This window comes from Aquila chrysaetos, chromosome 16 (genome assembly GCF_900496995.4).
Source record: "Aquila chrysaetos chrysaetos chromosome 16, bAquChr1.4, whole genome shotgun sequence".
Lineage (NCBI taxonomy): Eukaryota > Metazoa > Chordata > Aves > Accipitriformes > Accipitridae > Aquila > Aquila chrysaetos.
Genome location: NC_044019.1, coordinates 23,180,103 through 23,202,168, shown reverse-complemented (window position 1 = coordinate 23,202,168; position 22,066 = coordinate 23,180,103). Strand labels below are relative to the sequence as shown.

The window sequence follows — 22,066 nt, the reverse complement described above, 5'->3', positions numbered from 1 at the left end:
AATTAAGTTTAAAAATGTTTATATGATAATTTTGATTAAATACATTTTGAGTAAAAGGATGGAAATAATTATAAGTTATGGTAGTGCCAATTTTTTTGGTCAGGCATTCTGCGTGACTACTGTTCTGTGAAGCACCTGAGGCTTGAATATCATGGCCAGTCATGCCTATCAGCAGACACTTGTGAGAACATGCCATTCCTGAATGTGTACGTACCTGTCACGCTTCAGAAATTATTTCTTCTTGAGATGGTTGCATATACATTCATATCCTGATTAAGGAGGTTGTAGAGTGAAAGATAACAGCAGTGAATACACTCAATTGATTTGACAAGTTGGATTACATCTGTACATTGACTTCCCTCCTAAATACATTTTCATCAGTTTACCTCTACTTTGATTGGAACAGCTGGGGATGAATGTAACCCTTGTTTTTTTAATGCAAACTGGATTCTTGCTGTGTGTGTTGTAGGAAATTAATGATCACCTCCAGTCATGGGTTCATATTTTTCCATTTACATCAATGAACATGAAAATGGAGTGGGTTTTTATTTTGCAAGTTTAAGAGTCTCCATGACTCTTTTGTAATACTGGTAGCCTGTGTGGCATTCATGGAATGTGTTGACCTTTTTGATTCCTTTTGGAAGCAACCATTAAATCTCAGCTCTGAAACCTAGTAGAGTTTCGTGGCAGTGGTTAAATTAGAGCAAATGTTAATGTTGAAAGAGCAGGCAGGCTAAAAATAATGTTCCTTTTCAAACAAATTTAGTTGGTAAATGTCTTTTGCTGTCTTTTGTTTCTTAATTTTATTGGTGACATTCAACACATTCCTCTGTTGACAAATTTTGGTGTAAATACCCATTGCATTCAGTGCTTTCAATATCTGAATTTTATTCATATTTTATTTTGGTGGTGATTACCAGTTGTGTGGTGTGTGAGATTTTGTGTGTGTGTTAACCTTTTTGTGAAAGGATCCTGTATGCAATGATATTTTAGGAGTTCAGCAGGCTTACATTAAGTTTAGAGATGTCCCTTTTGACTACTTATATCCTTAGTTTAAAGAATATAAAATGCCTGTATGTCTTGACCAGAAGACTTGGAGAATATATTTGTGCTTACCTGTTAGTTAAGGGAATTTACTGGTCTGTCCCGCACAGGATACTTAAATTTGCAGCGACTCTTAAGTGCCATGTCTTCATCGAAGCGGGGCACATTTTCTGTGTTACAGTAGTGTGGACGTTTGCAGTCTTTGTTCTTACATAAGTTTCAAAATTAGTTATATTTCCTGGTTTCTTCAACAGAAGCTGTATCAAATTGCTTGGAATTTTCTAGAGGATCTTTGTAGTTTCATATCCTGCATTGTGACATGCTACTTTTTTAGCAGAAGTACAGTATGTGTTGCATAGAGTAGGGCAAAATCTTCTCTGTGTTCTCACGGAGCTGCTTTCGTGCAGGTACTTAAGAATAAAATTTCTGGTCGGTGATGCTGTAAAATGTAATTTGTAGAGTTTGAGGTCATAGGAAGTGGATTTTTTGGTGGTGTGTCATGACTTTTTACCAGTAATAATTCTTTGTGGTGTAGACATACGTGTGATACTGACAAGCTACTTCCTTTTCGTGTTGTGTCCTGTAAAGGATGATGATAGTGAGACTTGATCCAGTTTTCTTACCTGATATTCTCTATTTCATTTTATTTTAAACCTGAGGACCATTTAACATAGCAACGGGAAGCGGGTCTTCCAGTCTTTATGCCACTAAATGTTATTTAATGCTTTCTAGAGAAAACGTCAATAGCTTCATATTCAAATTAAACTTCAAACTGTTTTCTGTTGCTAAATTTATACTTCAGATTTTTTTAGGAAGAAGAATGGGATTGGAGAATAGAAAAACATGTTCTTTTTTTTGAAGTAGGTTATTTTTAGTGGAATTTTAAAATCTTGCACAGTCATTTTTGCCAAATGCTTACTTCTAACAGAAAATGCTGATTAACAGGGTCACTTGAAGTTTCAGAAATGTAAGAGTTTGTCAAAATGGACTCAATGAAGCGTATACTTCACATTCTTGTGGACATACCAATTCCTCAGTGTTTCAGAATGGGATTATTTTCCAGCTTCCTTGAATGAACTACTCTAAAAAAAGTGTATAAAATATTATACTGCTAGGAAAAGTGGACATACACATTATTTTTAGGAAAAATAAGTTTCATGTATAAATTGACAGTTGTGACTGTGTGCTGTAGTGACAAACATGTCTATCTTTTGCGTTGCTTTTTAGTAAAGCTCACACAGCTGAGGTACAAGGATGTTTGATGTTTTTTAGTTAATGCATCTTTATTAAAGTTCTGATTTGCCTTTCCACTTGTTCAACTGCATTTACATGATTTTTGTGATCTCCCTGCCCCTCGCCTTTTACCAGTAGTACTTGACTTTGCCATTTTTTGCATGAATTTTGGTACAATTTCTGAGGTGTTGGTAATTCCAAGTTGTGCTGTTGCCCTCCCCTGTAACTCTGGTGTGTTGTCATCTTATTACTTGCTGCTGAATAAGGCATACAAGATACTGAATGATTTATTGTAGGCTTGGACAGAAAGGAAATAATGGGGCTAGGATTTGCCTTAAGGTATTTAACTCTCCCATATAGTGATTTTTTAGGGGGATGACACACCTATGGTATTTAGAGTAGATATTACTCTTCTTGAATGATTCCACTCTTTGGAAGAAAACGGAAGACAATTCGGATTGGCCAGCAAACACCTCTTATGTGTTCTCATTTGTATCTTGTTTGTATAGGCGGAGTAACTGGCTGCGTCAGCCTGGATGAGGATGGTGTGTGGCTAAATATAGCACATATTCAAAAGAGAAGAACCGTCTGAGCTTAAAATAAGCTTAGTAGCATAAGGAATTATGTAAGATTTCATTAAACAATTGGAGAAAAATGTATTCTACCAGTACGATAAAAAATTATTTTTACTTCTGTGTTCTGTCTGAGCAGTTGAATGTCTGACGTGGATTTAGACCACACTGAGCGAATCGGTACAAATGTCATGTAAAGCAAACTGGAATGTTGATATACAATGGAGAAAATAACCAGTTATGAAAATTATCCAGTTGTTTCAGTAAATGGTGTTAATCTTCACTGGTTGTTCCCATATTCACAGCCTGAATGTGAAGCTGTGTGTTGGATTGCTGTCGGAAAAACCTCTCTCACTTAACAGTTAAGATTTCTAGAGGTTTCTGCTTCTGTCCTGTCCTGCCTGCGTTGTCCTGACCTGTGTGGTCCATGGTGTTGGAACAGTCTTCATCTTTCTAGGGTGTTGTGTTCAGATCAGGAATGTACACAAGCTTGGCGCTTTTCTGGGTAAAGAACAAATAAGTGAGGCTAAGCAGGACATTTGCTATTAAGGAACGAGTCCCTTCCTTTGGCATGCTCTCCTTGTATTTATTTAGGCTTTTCCAGAGTGGTATCATCTTGCTATGTGTTATAAAGAGGGAATAAGCGTAATTGTTGCTAAGGCGGATTTTTGGGAAATGTACACAAATATTCTCTGATAATACATTAGCTGCATTGGGGCTAATACAGTAATGGGACTACTACTGTGGTTTTCTCTAAGCAGTAGAGGGATTTGACCCTTCCATTCCCTCTGAACATTTGTAGCTGGTTTAGGGGTGACATATACTTGGTGACAATTTTATTTATTTAGCCTTATGAATCTATAAGTATATAAAGCTGGAGGAAGAAGGAAGGAAAGGGGGACGTTCGGAATGGTGGCGTTTGTCTTCCCAAGTACCCGTTAGGCGCGATGGAGCCCTGCTTTCCTGGAGATGGCTGAACACCGGCCTGCTCATGGGAAGTGGTGAATGAATTCCTTGTTTTGCTTTGCTTGCGTGCGTGGCTTTTGCTTTACCTATTAAACTGTCTTTATCTCAGCCCACGAGTTTTCTCACTTTCACTCTTCCCATTCTCTCCCCCATCCCGCTGTGAGGGAGGTGAGTGAGCAGCTGTGTGGGGCTTAATTGCTGGTTGGGGTTAAACCACGACACCAATGAATAATCTTTTGGAGGTAAATGAAACTATGTCTGAAGATAAACATATATTTAATTGCTTTTCTTTGGGGGAGATGACTCCTAATCTGTGTTATTACATGGAATTGTTACTGTTATCTGTATGGTCTTTCCTACTCTGTCACCCTCATTTGTTTGATCTTGTCCTAAGTTAGATAATAAGTTCATTTGAAAAGAACTGTATTGTATGTGTTGTCATGAATGAGTGGTTTGGACCGCTTAAACAATCACCGTCAAAGGTATTAGCAAAAGTGATTTAACAGAAGTTTATAAAAGTGCAACTTCACGAAGTTTGATGGCACGGTTCACCCTGTTACTTAATACATGGATGAAGCATACAAAGGAAAGTCGTTAGAATCAAACTAGAATGATGTATACAGAGACTGAAAATGCAAAAGAATACGGGAGAAACATACACAGGAAGATCAAGTTAGAACAGATTTCTTTTATGATTTGCACAAAGATCAGAGATGTCAAAGGGTAAGGGAGACTCTCCCGTTGAGTCACGAGGTTCAGAGAAGACCCCCTTGCTTTTTAGACTCCTGATAGAGCTTAGGTGCAGCTGGATCCACTCCTAGTCCCAGACTTGGGCAATGGTTTATGTCTAAAGGGGTTATATGTGTGTATCGGCAGTCTGAGGTTCATTCACAGTTTAAAGCGAGTCACAAAATTTAGCAGCACTTAATCTTTGATTAATTTAATTTAACATTTTACAAAGTGATTAAGTAGAATTTACTACAATCACAACAGTGACTTCATTATAGATTAGAAAGGGCGATATTTATACTATACTTGCTAGACAGCCAGCTCAATTCATGCTCACATGCACATAGACATTATAGAGAGAGATATATATATACATGTATGTACATAAAAAAACAGAGGAATACCTGCTAAAAATTCCCCTCGATTTCGGTGAAATATTTATGTCAAATGTCTTGGCATTTCTCAGTGGGTGAAGGGTTGAGCCTCAAGGAGTGAAGGGTATCAGCCCAGGTCCTGTTGTCAGTTTTTGGCAACCGTTCTCTGATTTTTGCAAACTGGAGGGTTCGTGAGCTCCGAGAGGTGTCCCACTCGCAGGGAGATGCTGTTTGCAGCCCGCTGTGGTCCAGGAGAGCTCAGAGGGCCTCGCTTGGGACTGCTGTTTGTCGGTTCATGAGGTGATTGACTTTGGTCAGTGTAATTCCATTCTGGCCATAATTCTGTCCTGACTCACTGTACCATAGCCAGGATAAGAAAGTACCGGGCTGTCCCAGTTCACTCTGCAAGAACACCATGTTGGCTGGTCCTGACGTTGCAATGTGGCCCGGCGGGGCCTGCACCACCATGTATGTGTACAGTTCGTAAAGCAAATGAGTTTTGCTAAGGGTAATTCCTTTGCCCTGTAATAAATAATCATGACATACAAGCATCGTTATAGCAAAACTGAGTAAAACAATTTGTTTGCAGGCAATAAATAGTAGACAAAGGGGAGCAAGAAAGTTTTCTGTATTTACACTCTTTCTTCTCGTGATAAAAGCTGTTGTATTTCCTGTGTATTTGTAGGGATTTTTAAAACAGTTTTGTACATGGACAGTAGCATTTTAAGTAGCATTGCTCCTGTTTGTTGTGTTTTAAACTAATGGTGTGTTAGAACTGGTTGATTCAACTACTGTGTATATCTAATCTGTGTAATTAAGTTAGAGATAGTTGCTCTATGCTTGTTTCAGCCAAGAAGAACTAACAGGGGTGAGCCAAATCAGCTCCTAATTTTGTAACATGCTGCCACAGGTAGTACTTAACTTCATAAACAAAGAGTGCTGTCAGAAAATGAAGTTTGGTATGCTGCCTCTTTCCAGTTTTTGGCTTATGATAGTGTCTGTACTGTCATGTTGAAATGCAAGCAATTAGTTTAACAACTTCAATGTAAAATATAGTTTGTTATGTTCTTATGCACTTTTTTATTCTTTTTGTAATTAACAGCTGAATGTCTTTTTTTAAAAATAATATGTTCCCCCCGCCAAATTTGCTTAACTTAGTCATGCCATTGTATTCTGTGATTTCCAGCATTGCATGCTATATTAAAATACACAAGTAATACAATTGAAAATGTTTTTTGCCTTAGAAAGGAAGTAAAGGGACACGTGTTCAGACTACAGATTGTGGATACATGTTCTTTTTCAGTGACTTATGTCAACACTGCAGACACTTTAAACATGTTTTATTACTATAATTACATGTTGCTGATTAAGGCTTCTTATACTACTATCGAACCAGCTGCAGAGTTTCCACAAGAGGTTGGAAATTCCTGGTGTTCAATTATATGCTCTGAAGGGCAGAGCAGGTGCCTTCTGTAATCTGAATTATATGAAAACTGTATAGTTCTATAAGGTTTTAATGCTCATTATTTTTGCAAGTGGTGAATGACAGGATTTTTCTCAGGGTCTGTATTATGTTTTGATTGCTGTATTAATGTAATGAAGAATATTAAAGTAAATGATAAGTCATAGTGTTCTCACTAGGAGTTTGAACTCATATTTGTGGTAGGAAATTAATCTGGTTTTAATTGCCCTGAGTCTGAAGTATGTTCCTTTTTGTAAAGCTGATCTCACATAAATATAAATCAGTAACTGCCTGTTCTTTAATTATGTATTACTGTATTGTACCTGCATACTAGATGAGAATATGAGCATCTCCAGTTACGGTGTATTGGAGGTCATTAAATCTTCTCTGCTCTATGAAGTTTAGTAGCACTGCATTTCTAATTACTGAAAAATGTACTATGTGTTTGTTGCTTGTTTTAGAGTGGCTATGTTTAGCTACACAATCACTCACTTTATAAGTAACTCCATAGGGATTTTTGACAATATGGTAAACAATTGCTGTAAGACATACTATAAAATTACAGAAGTATTTTTAAAAAATCTGTCATTGTAAATAATTTTAAGATTTTTTTTAAAATGTAAAATTAAAAATTTATCAATTATTTGAGAATATTTTGTAGTATTTCATAAATACATGGCTAAATTCTATCACGGTCCAAAAATATTGTATTAATTTCATGAAAAGATGACTAATGTAACCTGCATTCTCAGTAGCAGTGTCTCTTCTTCCCTTGCCACTTAACAGTTGACCTTTTCGCTCTTCAGGCAGAGATTATTTCTGCTTAAAGTAATGTAAAAATTTTAGAAAGGATGGTGAAATATGTTGGGACCAAGTGATCTGCAGAAAATATTTTTATTGGCTTTAGGTTGTCAGTCATAAAAGAGTTAGGGGTACAAAAGCTTACCACTGTTTAGCAATAACTGCATTCATAATTTGTAAGGATAAACTTTACTAATACTGTTGTTGCCATACTGCAAATATTTCTGTGATATAAAGTAGGAATTTGAGCCAGCACAGTTGCACCTCTTTCTAAAAAACATTGTAAACAAAGCTGATGGTCTGATCCTGGAACATGACTTCTGATGATATTTTAACTTTGCTTTCTATTCGGATATCCATTTCTGTAATTTGTTTGGATACTGGTAAATCTTCAAATGACTGGAACGAGGTCTGGTTCATCAACACAGTATAAAAATACGACATATGCAAAAATAGCATAATATCATGGTATGCCAAATCTTTTAATAAGTCACAATATTAGCAGACATAATTAGCATCCAGTGCAAGATAGGGGGCATCAACCAAGGTCTGAAGATACCAGAATTCATTTGGGTCTTAGGGTATGCTAGTCTACAGCACAACATTTTGTCGCTACAGACGGTCCCTCAACAGCACATCCTCTGCAGTGGTCTGCGCTTCGAAGCAGAACGTACCTTCTTATAACATTTAGTCTACCTTCTTGCAGTTTCTGAAGGAGGCATTATCAGCATGGTGTTTGACATGTCTGTGTTAGGGAAGCAAATGCTACTCGGTAGGTTAACATGAGCTGGCATGACAAGGGTATAAATCTGTTGCACCGTTGCTCAAACTCTGCTTCTAATGATCTATTCTACTCATCAACCCAACCATCTGCAAATAGAAAACCATCTAAATTACAGGCTCTCTGTGGCAACTCTGTGCACTGCATCCCGTACCAGCCTTGCACTGAACTGTTCATATCCTGAGCAGGAAGCAAATAGTCAGCAGGCGTGACCTTTTCAAAGAGATACTGGTCCTGGAGCTAAAGTCAAGTACCCTAGGTTCACTAATACCAAAAGGAAAGCTGGTAATATGTCATGTTTTACTGAACATGCCCCAAGCCCACAGTTCTTAAGCACTGCTGTGTTTGAGACAAAACACAGATAACAGCAGAGCTGGAGGACAGTGTTGTGTATTAAGGCTGCGAGTAAGAAATATGAATAGCCCGATTTTGCTTTACAAACATTTTTATTTTTAAAAAAGTGAAGAGAAATAGCTATAGGGTATATGATATGTTTCATTTTCAAGTCAGCTGAGTTTCAGTATCCTAAAGAACAGAATTCTGTTAATCATACTGGTTTCCTTCTGCCTAATTCCATGGAGAGCGAGTTTGTGTTAAAAAATAAAAACAGCCCAAAGCACTACAATTTTGCACAATTGAAATAATTGGAAATGAAAAATGAAAGGACCAAGGTGGTAAGACAAAAATCATGGTCTTTTCTGAACGCATGCTATGACAAAGACTTCAGTTACGTGGTAACATTGTTCAGAGTGTTTAAATGTGCATCACGTGTTTGCAGTTTTATCCAACACTGTAGTGGTGTGGATTTGTCCGGGGAGGGAGTATATGGAATATTATGGTTGGGTGGGTTTTTGTTTTGTTTTTCTTAAACCTTTCTTACGAAATGGAACTTCTGTTATTTACTTTGTAGAAAACATAGTGCTTCATTATGTTTGGGGGCTAACCTTTTCTAAGAGATCACAAATGCTGTGTTGCTTTGGGTTTCTGCATATATAATTAAAACTTTCACCTTTGGATGGTGAGTTTCAGAAACGTATTTTTAATATGTTCAGATATGAGTTACAAAGAATGAGATTAAGGAGTAGCTCAGAAGGAGAGAACTTGCTGAGTTGGTTATTGGAAAAAATGTTAATAAACTTATTCCATGAATAATGTTAAAAACAAATGGGAGATTATTCTCAGATCACTGCCTTTTGACTTCCTCTTATAGAAGAATAATATATTTGAAAACTTGTAACTTTCTTTGAAATATCCATTACTTAATCAGTAGGGAATATTATGTGAAATAATACTACCAAGAGAAAACTATTTAGAGTTTTTTTCCTTCTGGAGAATGCCATGGGTTTTGGTTTGCTTGGGGGTTTTGGTGGTTTTCTTTATTTATTTACTACTGTGGTATGCTCAAAACCAAATTGAGCATATATTTACCTTAAGTTATTTTCATATAATAGTACAATTAGCAGAAGGACTGTTATCAATAATTATAATTTATAATCTTACAAAGTTATGTAATTATTATCTAATGATAGGAGAACATTTGTGAGATTTCTACACACTGTAGGTTTTTAAGCATATTAGTCCGATCAGAGTTGTAAATTGAGTCCAGCCATGAACTTCAGTTGACAGGAAAAAGACTCCATATGTCTTTCAGACGAAAAGTGATCCTACTTCCATTAGTCTCTTTTAAATAGATTGTTTGTTACCATAATAAGATGTTCCAAAGTCAACACCGACATTTTGGATTGTTCTATGTAACTGAGCTGGTGTAAGTGACTTTACCCATGTGTGACTTTGCAATGGCACTGGAATTAATAGGTTTGGGTTTTTTGTTTGTAAATGTTAATTTAAATAAGTTTTTAAAGAAACGCTTTTCATTTTTGTTCTTACGTAAATATGTTCACAGTGACCTAAGGGAAATAGTTCAAAGTTCCTTTTGAACTATATTCTTTTATTTGCTGCACACAATGACCATCATAATTTGTTCCAAAATAATTGTAAGAATACCTTAAAATGCAAAATAATACCTGAAATAAACTCTATGTAGAGAGATTTGAAATTGCTTCCTTTTTGTCTCTGACAAAGTTATACCTTAATAGTGCCTTTTAAATTATTACAAAATTAACGTTTAGCATCCTGCTGGTTATTATAATTTTCTGGACTGTGTTCAGAACATGTGTTAACAAAAGACAGTCCTAAATTTCATTTTTCTTTTCCATTATATTTGGTCATAAACATGATCTGTCAAAATTACTCCAACAGATGTTGACATGTGGCTTCAAACGCTGTGAGCTGCAGAACAAAGATTTTCTGTGTGTACCTCAAGTAACATCTTTGAGGCTCATGTTAGAAGTTTCTCTGTACTTTGCAAAAACTAATCTTAAAATTTCTTTGAGTCCAAGTGGGAAAGAAGCTGACATGATGATTGTCTGCTTTATCATAATAAATATTTACAAAATGTGTCTAGTGGATTAAAGGCAAGTGCTGTAAGAAGTGTGAATGTTGAATGTGTGGTAGGTGTTTAGGAGAATTTTTTTTTTCTGTAATGCAAAAACATTACAAAAATATGGTTAGCTTGCCTTTTCAATCACTGTATTCAGTGTATCAAAACAATACTTTTAACATGATTGTCTTTTGAGAGCTGTATGGGATAATCTGTTCTGCCATAATTTGATTCAAAGTCAACAGTTTGTGGAAATCTTGCTAGTAGGCTTGAGCTGTGCATGCTTAGGAGGTGACATGGAGAAAGAGGGTAGGAGAAACGTACTGTTTATGTCCTTCTGTTGGTGAAGAATTTCAGCAGTGAGTGAGGTTTGGATCAGATACTGGCATGGAAAAGAAACCCAACACTTTTTTTGCTTTCTTCTAAAATACTTTGCTGCAAACAAGTTTTTTCCCATTCATTCAGTTTCTTATGAAAACATCTGAATTAGAGCATAATGTCATCTCAGAATAATTATCTTTTCTGTTGATTAAAAATCACATTCTGTAACGGTTTTGGTAGCGTGGGAATACTTTAAATCATGTTCGTCCCAGAAAAAGCTTAACTGATTTATATGGAATGAACTTCTTCCCATGTTAAGGTATTGGGGCAAACTAACTTTTAGAGCTCCATGGTACATGGTTTTGCAGCTTCTGCTACCTGAATTAATTTTCATTGTACAGCATAGAATGCATATATGTACACAGTTTAATGTTTGTGAAACAGAAGTTTTAACTTCAGTTTTTGGAAGTGGTTGCAAATTAATTTAGACAAAATGGATTAGTATAATTATTCTTTATTCACTTAGCTAGTTTTATCATTAATAAGTATTATATAAAATTACTGAACAGCATTTTTTACTGTTCATTGGTATGCATGTACCAATGTGAAAGGTAATCTGTAAAGGCCCTCTGAACTTTATAGATGTCTCTCCTGTATGTTAAAAAGAAAATCATAATGTTTTTCTTTTCCTAAAATTATTGCGTAGTATATTATGGCATGTTGCAACATGGGAAGTTTATTTCCATTAGGATAGTTTTTATTTTTATTTTCTGAAGACATTTTTGTTTCTTGATCCATTTGGACAATTATCTTAATTTTAAAGACACTTTAATATGCCCATAAATTCCTGGGTTTGAGTTGCATGGTAGTCTCATATGGTAAAACATTTTGGTGAAGTAAGAAAGAAGTGGAATTGAAGTAAAATCTCAACAGTATACAAGCGCTGATCCTTTTTTACTGTATCCCAAAGAATGTCAGAATAGTAGTTAAAAAGGCTTGAATGAAATGTTTGTAACTTAATTATGCTAAGTATTATGGATTTCAAAGGAACAGAGCCTTTTCTCCTGTCTTCTGTCATATTGACCAGGTGTTTTGGCATGAAAAATACTTGCTCATACACTGAAGTTGTAATTGGTCTTCTACTGAAATTCGTAAAATGGGTTGGAATAGGATGAGCCATCTTTATTTCTTCTCATTAATTACTACTACTGTCTGGGAAGGAGACTCCAAATCAGAACAGTTCTAAGATTAATCAATTTAAGTTGTTTCATTAAACACTAATTTTTTCAAGTGGTAGTTCTTTCTGTATTAGAAATTTGTGTATGTATGTGTATTTATGCATGCAGTAGCTGTATTCCTATTGAGAGTGTGCGGGGGTCAGAACTGATACATTGTCACCCAGAGGTTCCCATTCATTCTTCATGCATACTAATCTTAACATTTGTTACAGTTCTGTGTAGAGGGTGCATGTGGAGTGTGCTGTGGTTTTGCGAAGGTTGCCACCTTAAAGCAGTGTTTGCCACTGTCTCCTAACAGAAACCCATTTAGGATCTTGGGCATTCTCAGTCCAGCCTGTTGGCTGGAATAGGATTTGAAGTCTCTTTGGTGGATCACTGTCCTCTTCCGTAGTACGAGTAAGTTCTGTTTTGTGTTGTGTTTAGCAGAATCCCTACTTTTAGAAGTTTGGAAGGAAATACACTGAAGTTCGGGTATATTTTTCCTTCCTCTTAGCATCACTTTTTACATTTGTACTTCTGATTAATTTTCTGTGTTTATTGCATAGGTTCAGTGAGGTTGGTGGTAACAAAGGCCAGCACTGAGCATTAATTTTCAATTTTGAGCTGGTGCTTTTGAGCTTTGCAGAAGGGAAGGAAAAGACTAAGGAACTGAGAAGAGACTCTGCCTTTTCCCACTGTGGACACTAAAAATGTGCCCAAACAATACTCTATGTTCTTTATTCAAGAAGCATTTACTCCAGTAATTATTTTTAAAATGTCTATATTAATTCATACCTTTGCAGTGATTAGTTTTGAGAAATGTGGTAATAAAAGCATACAGCAGATCAACTATTCCTTGGGAAAAAAAAAAAAAAAAATCACTGCTAGAAAAAGATTCCCATAGAATTCCTTGTCATTGCTCCCCACTTCAACTCGGTTTGTTATTCTCCTTTCGTGTATATGAAATAGTTCAGTGTATTAAAATGGTAAGCTGTGGCAAATTCAAGATGTTTGAACAAGAGGTCAGATATATTTATACTTTAATGCACTTAGAGTTGATATTTGAAAAATAAAGCAGAGTGGAAAACAACTTGTGTTGTGACAATGAACAATTTCTGTTGTGAATAACAAGGAAATTCAGACAAGTTTAGAGAACATGACTCATCATAGAAGCGCCAGGAGAATGAAGAAGCAAAAAACGTCTTGCAATGTGTTCATTATTTTGTTTATGATATTACTTTTCTGTTCCTGGGATTTTTTTTCCACAAAGCAATGGAATAGATACAAATAAAATAAGAGTAAGTACTTGGATACCTACAACAGTGCCTGGCAATGTAGTAATAAATATTTATTGTTAGCCTTAACAAACATCTCAGTTCAAAATACAAGCATACTAGTAGTTTGACCTTCTTTGCATTTACAAGAAAACATTAGAACTCCTTTCAAATATGGTAACTGTATTATTGTGACAAATGTTAGCTTGTCATCCCACTAAGAGAGATCAGTGAAAGCAAAGAGAAGTGCTGTGACCTAGTCATCATTGGCTTGGAATACACTAGTGGGTAGTGTCTTTGGTATCGTAGAACTTATTTTTCTTAGAATATCCAGTATAATGATATGTCAAGAAAAATTATTGTTATTTTGACATTTGATGTCTCAAATGCATGAAAGAGTCTTTCTCCATTTTATTTTTCTTTTTTCAAGCAGTAGATACAAGGCATTTTCTTCTAATAAGCTGAAACGTTAGGCAGCATAGTTTGGATGCTGGATAGTTGTTCTTCCCTTTTTCTTTGCAAAGTTTGTTTCAATTAAAGCAGCATTCTGGTATTTCTTGTTTCAAGCCTGTAAAGAGTGGAAAGAGTGCCATTTACTTTCAAAACAAATATGTTATGCAAGCACTGAAATGATACAAGTTTTGTAATTGTTATTCTTTCTAACTTCTGATTTTTCTTCTGGAAGATGGGACATGGAGGGTGAGGGACTGTTGCAACTGGGGGTGTTTTCTCAGCTGTGGCAGCATGGATTGTGGATATACTTCCTTTCTCTACCTCCCACAGGAAAGTTCTGTGATTCTAGTTTATCATTTGTGAAGCCCGGTTTTGGATGGAAAGTCATCCATCAGGCATGTATCACTGTTAAAATAATATATTAATATATAACTTCGATATGGTACTGTTGAAGTGTGTAGTTTTTCCAAGTTAATTTTTCTTCTCATGTTTTAAACTTTGCTTTCATATTGTTTTCTATTGTGAAAACAGCACTACTTTTGGCTTGCTTTTTTTGCACATCAGGAAGTATGTCCTTCCTATTAGCTAAAAGAGGTGACTAATTAAGTAGGATTCTTTTCCCTTTTGGCTTACTAGTGAGTAACATTTTCTTCTTAAAACTACATCTGACCCATTTTTGTTACTTACATTGCAAATGACGAAGTTGAGTTATTTCTACCTTGTATAGAGGTCATACATTGTAATATATGTAGTATCAGTTTGTCTTTCTATGACTGGCCTACCATTCTGTTTGACTGATGTGATAGCTGTCTTCATTACCTTCTAAGCAATTCACTCATGCTGTGTTTAATGGGTCTTATGAGCGTTTAATTTGCGAGGAGGAAACTCCAACAAATGTACTCTGAAGGGTACTGCAAAATGTTCCGCTCAGTACGTTATCCTGCTATACTTGAATGACTGCCACTTAAAGAAAAATTTCTTTAGACAGGAAGGGAAAAATGCCAACAATATGATACAGGAGCATCAGAGGGAAATAATTGTATGGCTGTCCCTTCTGTGAGTGCGTGTTAAGTCTTTGGAGGAAGCGTGAAACAGAGGGCTGGAGGAAGGAACTCCATTTTCCCAGGAAGGTTGATTTGAGATTGATTATTTATTTATTTTTCTCAGTGAATTTGGGGTCAAGATGGTTCAGGTGATAACACTTGCTGAAGGCAGAGAGGATGGTCATTAGCAATACAGACTTTTTTTTGATAGAAAAAAGTGGATAAACAGGGCTTGGGGTTGAAGAAAAAATAATTATGCAGTGCAAGGACTTTTTGAGGGGAATAACACGCTCTCCATTTTTAGAAGAAATTCATGTTATGTCTTGGAAAGAGCTATGGAGAATGCCTTATGTGTACTAGTTAATCATAGCATAATAAGGATCTTTTGGTATAATGTAAGTGTGAACAGGTGAGACCCAGGCTGTCTAGATCAAAAGGTAAACAGCGGAAGTCTGTCATATGGTCAACGATGGAAAAGAGAGAGACTGCTCATGAAGTGCTGATACCCAGGATAGAAAACTGTTTGGCATAGTACTTCATGTACTATATTCCAACGCGGTATGTCTTGGATATTTTGTACAATTTGCCAAAGTCCTCTTTGAGACTATGTCAGGGCTGCAAGAGAAAGAAAAAAACATCATGTGAGAGATCAGCTGATTGCCATGACGTGCTTGACAGAATTAAGGTTAGTAGCGGACAATGAAGTCCTACATCTAAAAGATCAAATTAAGAACACGCAAAGTTCTCGCCTTTAACAAAGAAAGCAAGCAGAGACAAGAAATTACTGAAACTAGTGAGAAAACTTGTATTTTACAGATTTTTAAAATAAGTCTCATGTAGTTTCAATTTATGTATGTCAGGTTTGAGTGTCAATTTTGCCTAAGTTCTGCAGTCTCATTTTGTTACACAGTAAAGGAAAAATAACTGCAAAGGCTATCAGGTATTGTGGGGTAAACTTTATTAGATGTGGAACATAATCGTGAGAGGAATTACAGATTGCTTCAGTCATAGTAAAATGAAGTGCTTAAAAGGTATTTATCAGGAGATAGCTTGTCAGTGAAAAGTCTCGTGTACAAAAATGAGGAAGTTGAACTCTTTGTATCTCTATAACTACCTTAAAGCTAGTTGTAAAATGAAGGCTATAAAGTTTTTTTTGTTGTTACTATCTGTATGTCATGAAAGAGCCAAATGGTTCTTAAAACGTACAGTCACAAACTGATTATAAAATTCCCGAGGGGAGCTCTGATGGGGCTATCATAACTTAACAATGGAACGGTGAGTCACTGCAGGAGGAATTCATGTAATAATCTTTTCCGGTATTTATAGGACCAGGAGGATAAAATGTCATTTAATTTTATTTGATTAAAAACTACTAGGCGAGGGAGAAAGAGGAAGAAAAAATGAAGCATCTTTCTTGAACTTCGGGCATGAAAGATGAATGGACTATATAAAAAGCATATTATGAAGCAGTGTAGTATAGTGATTAATTTCAAATCTGATCAATGCTCCAAAATGGTTGTGTTAATAAAATTATTTTATTTGATAACTTAAGGTGATAATTATGTTTTTTAGGTTGCAGATGCACAGTGTTGCTCTTGAGTGGAACAGCTAGATTATGAGGTATCTGTATGAGTTCCTGCTTGCTAGTGTAGGCATATGTATCTGTGGCGTTCAAAGATTTTCCATGGCAGGTCTTTATTTACCTTAAAAAGTTATGCCAAAATGTACTTAGTGTAGCCTTAATTAGGTTTGCTAGGATGCCAGAAGTGCTTTAGCCTATTCCACTAATGCTGGTGATGCAGTATTTTATCCAGCACTCTGTATTCAGTCCTGAAGTCACTTACGCTTGAATCAGAGCTTTATCCTCTTTTATGTAATGCTCCCAATGATCATGTTACAGTTGTCTGCTGTTGCTTAAAGGTTTGGTTGGTTTGTGTTGGTTCTTTTAGAAAGGGCAGTATAATTTGGTGAGCATGCCCTTATTCACAGTGAATGCTTGCCTGAGTTCTGAACTAAAGCTTTTAGATGCTGTCACAAGGTTGAGAGCTTGTCACTACGTCATGGTGCAATGATCCTTATCCTTTCGCTGCTTCTCTCCTTTGCACTGCTAGTATTAATTTTCGGTTTATTTTTAAGAACTTTTGAATGGTTCATTAATGTTCGGCATGTGTAAGAGTTTTATCAAGCTTAAAATTTATAAAATTTAAAATTACTGAAAGCAGACAGATGTGAAGAAAGGTGAGACTTAAGCAAAGTAACAAATATAAGTATTCTTGAATGACTCTTCCTTCCAGTATTGTAGGTCTGTTTCAGGAAAGGCAGTGTTGAGGTTTTGAAAAATTTTAGTGCTAGACTTCTAGCTATGATATCAAATAAGAGCATTTCTTTGTTCTTTTTTTAAACAAAACGAAACAACCAAACCCAACCCAGGTGATGTTACTCATTTTGATTAAACCTATTTTTTCCAAGACGAATTATGATGTAATTCAGATTGATTTTGATTGTTTTGTGTTGCTGCAGGATAAGTGCAATCCTAAATGACACTTGAGACTGTTGTGACCAAGTTTTTTGAGTGCGCTTCTGAGTGGGTTAATCCTATGCAAGAAATAAAAAGGTGGTTTTAATTTTCTGTTGTTCTTTCACATTTTTCTAAAGGGATTTTTCTACAGAAATAGAAGATAAAAGTGAAAGGTCTGTTTATTGCTTATGCATGTTACTTCTAGTAAGGATTAAATGGAAATAACTTCAGTGGAAATCAAAGAGTATCAGATATTTCTTGGAAATTTTAGGAGTAATTTAAGAGGATTTATATATTTTCTGGAATTCATGTTAATTTTTGCAATTTTCTAAGCTAAATGCCGAGTTAACACCACCACTTTTATATTGATAATTTTTATTTGAGAGATAATAGAAGTTTTGCTAACTAGTTTAATATCCCACTCAATAGCCAGTACTGTTTTTTTACAAGGATAGTACAAGTAACAGTACAGTTCAGAAAAACCCCATACTGAATGGACCCGCTGTCATAAAAGACGTTCTCTGAATTTGATCAACAGTGATAATGTGAAAGCTTATAGAGAAAATAAATGTTTTCACTAGCTTGGAATTTTTAATTTATGCAAGTATTTTCAAAAGCTAGCTAAGTTCTTCTGGTTAGTTGTGTTTAAAAAATACTCACGCTTTTCTGACTGTTTCAGTTTTGTGCTTACAAATTGGTTTCAGTAAATACGCTTTTGGTTTTGTTATGGCGGGGGATAAACCAGAATGCTTAAATAGATTATAGGAGCATTTATATAGTATGGATGTTATATCTTCTGTAACATAACTTTGTCTTATACATACTGCTTACAAAAAAAAAAAAAATTCTTTGTCAGTTCTTTATTTCTTCGTATGAATGGTGCAATTTAATATTAGATGATGAGCCAATTAGATTTTTTTTCCTCCATGAACTTTGTAAAATATTATAGGAAAGTTCTGCTTCTAGAGCATAGGATTAGGAATCACGATGGTATAACGCAAAGAAATTAAATCATGACAACCTAAAGATCTTAAAGTATCATAATTTTCACTTACTTTTAGCCACAGTAGAGTTGTGTTATTAGTCTCATAAATATTCAGTTTTATTATTGTGGGATTTCCATTAAAAAGCCTTTATTTATATTTTCTAAAAACTGTTTCTAGAAAAATGTTTGGGTCTGTCTTTGTTACCTTTGAATTTCTATTTTTATCCAAAGGGATTTTGTGGTTGAATCTTAATTCTTTCAAGAGATAAGTTACAAAATTTCCCTTAAAAGGTGCTTACCTTGGAGTGTATAATTTTTGTAAATAACTTTCAGTTCACATCATTTTCTGTTTAATGTGATTGCGCTTGATAAGTGGTCTTCTCAAATTTTTTTGTGTGAAACAGTTTTTGAAGTGAGGAAAAACCTAACCAGGTATTCATATTGAAGGATATGGAGAATTTGTTCTAGTTCAGCTTACGTAGAGTCTGATTTTCCCCCCAGTCAACAGAGGTCAGTTAAATTAACTGAGAGGAAAGAGTTATGGGAATTCAGAGATGCAGAAACTAGAGAAGATGCTGTTCATTTCTACTTTGGTTTAAAGACAATGTCATAAAACAATAAAAATCTCTCTCTTTCTGAACTGCAGTATGTTTTCCCTAGAGTATAGAATTATAGATACTTTCTTAGTAATTTAAAAAGGAAATGTTTCCTAAGTGGAATTGCAGTCATACAACCTCTGCATTGCTAAGTGAAGAGCCAGTTATTTCTGTCAACAAAATAGTTCTTGACTTTTAAGCAGTTAAGTACCAGTGGTGTTAGGCCAAAGGAGGAGGGCACATGGGGCAGCTTCTAGAAACAGTACTGCTGTTTTACAGATAAAAAAGACTTAAATTAGGATTAAGTTCTGTCTAATTTTCTTGTGTTTCTCCCATTACTGGAATCATATAGCCCAACCTGCCTTGGTGCAAGGTGGCTGACTGTGTCCCAAGTCATTGTTTCTTAGAAGAGTCTCCGGAGCAAAGCCTCTTGGTCAGCCTGTTGGTCAAATGGACCCTGACTACAGAAACCTCTCTAGAATGACCCTACAGAAACTGCAGAGCTGTCAGGAAAGCAGTGTTCACCTTTCCGGAGTCTTATCTCAGCTGCCCTTCTGCCGCTGCCTTCCTTTCTCCTGTTGGGATCTGCTGCACCCCAGTTGCTCAGTCTCCCTTCTTTGCAGGCAAACCATTTGCTCCAGATGTTCTCCTCTGTGATGTGGCTGGGAGTTAACTAGCCTTTTGAAGTCATCTTTTCTCTGGGTGAAGTTTGATGACCTCATCACCCTTCTCAGATATGAGATAGAAAGCCTTTTTTGGTTTTTTTTGTGACATTTTTGATGGCAGGAATGTGAAATTTCAAAATATTTTCAGGAACTTTGAGTTCTGAGACCTGCTATAGGTATTTCAATGGCCAATTTTACTCAACTTGTGCGGAATCTGTAGCTATGTATGTTTTAGTTGGAGTGCATTCAAAGTTCCTTGAATGTGTTGTCAGTTTTAGTCCAGAAGACTGGAGAAGGATGGCTGTGTCTGCCTGGTATTACTAAAAATCTTCCAGTCTTGGTTTGTGTATCCAAAAAACCAGACATGGTATATGTTCATGGGCAGTAAGTATTCCTCAGAAGCGAGGAAATACATATTGTTTATCAAGAGGTGTAACTCAAGCCCATAGAGTATGTCAGATCAGCAGTTGAAGTGGGATTGCTGTTAAGGTGGGTATTCCTATGTTATTCTGCATCTGATTAACACATGTAATGATGGTAGAGAAGATACAAGATAATTGGGCTTCAGTGTATCTTAGTAACCTAAATACATAGCTTTGTCCTTGCACAGTGAACTCAAAATCAGTGGTACTGTGTACATTTTCAGTGCTAGTTAGGTTAGTCCCAGCCAGGATATATATGTGCCTGTGCTGCCATCATACTTTGATCTGTGGTATAAAACTATGATAGTGTCATTTTTTTAATTGATATACCATACATCAGCCTGTTTTTTAGACACATTCTTACAAAGCAGATGGTGCTGATTACTTCCTATAGTCCCATGTCCTATATATCATTGTATCCATCAAATTGAGCAAGTCCAAACAAAGCAGTCAAACAAGTGGCTATCGTCTAAACTCAGAATGCAAAGAAATGGGAAGAGTATGAAGCTGCAGTTGGTTGTACCAAATGATTGTTCTTTTGTTCTGGAAGGATTGCTGGGGGGAGGTTACAACCCCTGAAAAGGTTACTCTGACATGATTGCAATTCTGCCCAAAATATGAAAATATTTCCAAAAAGGCATTGTGACTATATTGAATGGTATGTTTTCCTCCAGCGTATGAGAGACATTAGCAAAGGAAGCTTTAAATCAACAATCAGTTTATCACTGTTCTAAAGTAAAGGTATTGTCTTTTTCACTCAACAGTGTTTCCTTGATATGACGTTTGGAGCCGGAGGTCATACTACAGCTCTTCTAGAGAAAGCCAGCGACATTACAATATACGCACTAGACAGGGACCCCACAGCTTATAAAATAGCTCAGCAGCTTTCAGAATCATACCCGTAAGTTGTCTTCTGTCTTAAATATGGTCGAGATAAGGTTGATACTGTGGTATTATATGCACAATTTAATATATTTTTATAGTTTTAATATATAGTTTTTAATGGCTTATTGTAGAATAGCATTATACGCTGTATGTATCCTGTTAAATAGGAGATCCAATCCAATTCGATTTACGAGTATTTGCATGCAAGTTCTTAGGGGTTTTTTTGACTTAAATGTGTATTCTATACTCTATTAATTTTGAGTATGCATCAAGTAGCCAATTTTGTATTTAAAAAAGGTTCATGTGCTCTGCTTGCCTTGAGATGATTCTGGTGGCAGAGTTGTACAAAAACACACATTGTGGTAAATGTTTCACAAAAAAGGATGGAATAATACACTTTAAATAATGACGTAATTTAAATATGGCTTATGAATATTTTAATTTAAAAAAATAATTGTAATTTGGTATTAGGTTTGCTAAATATTTTGCCACTGGCTTCAGAAACTACTAAACAATTTAATAAGCTACTGTTTCTGTGTAAAGCTCATGCTCCAATTTTCTTTTTAGATAGAGTGCTGAATTTGCTAAATGAACAATTGCTAAATGCAAATTTTTAGGGGATTTTTTAGTTATACAAAGTTCTTGTTCCTTTATTCAAGAAACAGACCAGTCAGAGCATGAGTACAAGAGTGCAATATGTAGAGTTGAACAGGAGCTTTTCAGAAGGTGCTACTGTTTAAATTTGACCAAGAAGTAAAAATATGTAGACACAAAATTAAGTAGTATGAAATAATTAATACTTAGGAAATTTAGGGAAAGTAGGAAGGAGAGGACGCTTACTGTTGGATTGAAAACATTAGAGTATTTATTTCAAAAGAGCTTTTACATGAGGGGAAGTAAATCTTTCCAATAAGAAGAAAACTGGAAGAGGTGGATAAACGCCTGGTTGTTCAGTCATGTTTCCCCACATAAAAAGGAATTCTAAGATGGCAGTACTATTCAAGCAATGCAGAAGGTATTCCTCACCTTTTCTGAAAGAAAAGGCTAAACGGTGCATTCCTCTATTCGAGTGCCATTGTCAGAGGCCCAGTGGGAAAAATGCAAGCATGTGACAGGAAAGCATGTGACGGTTCCTAGTCATCCTACTCTAATACCACTTAAATATATTTCTCTAAATTTTCAGTTCTTTGTGGGCTGAAGTGACATGCAGTGTATAATTAAAAATTTGTGGAATTCCTCTCAACTGTTATTTCTCCAGAGAATGGTCTTTTTCACAGAATAGTGT

The 22,066-nt window shown here is 35.7% G+C and overlaps 1 protein-coding gene across 3 annotated transcripts in view; it reads left to right on the top strand.

Moving 5' to 3' along the window:
- Positions 1–22,066, top strand: part of METTL15 (methyltransferase like 15) — a 100,475-nt gene that overhangs the window by 19,870 nt on the left and 58,539 nt on the right. For all 3 annotated transcript variants that reach the window (XM_030038924.2, XM_030038922.2, XM_041129215.1), the window contains exon 3: positions 20,661–20,797. In XM_030038924.2, coding sequence (XP_029894784.1) covers positions 20,661–20,797 — 137 coding nt within the window. The remainder of the gene's footprint in view (positions 1–20,660; positions 20,798–22,066) is intronic.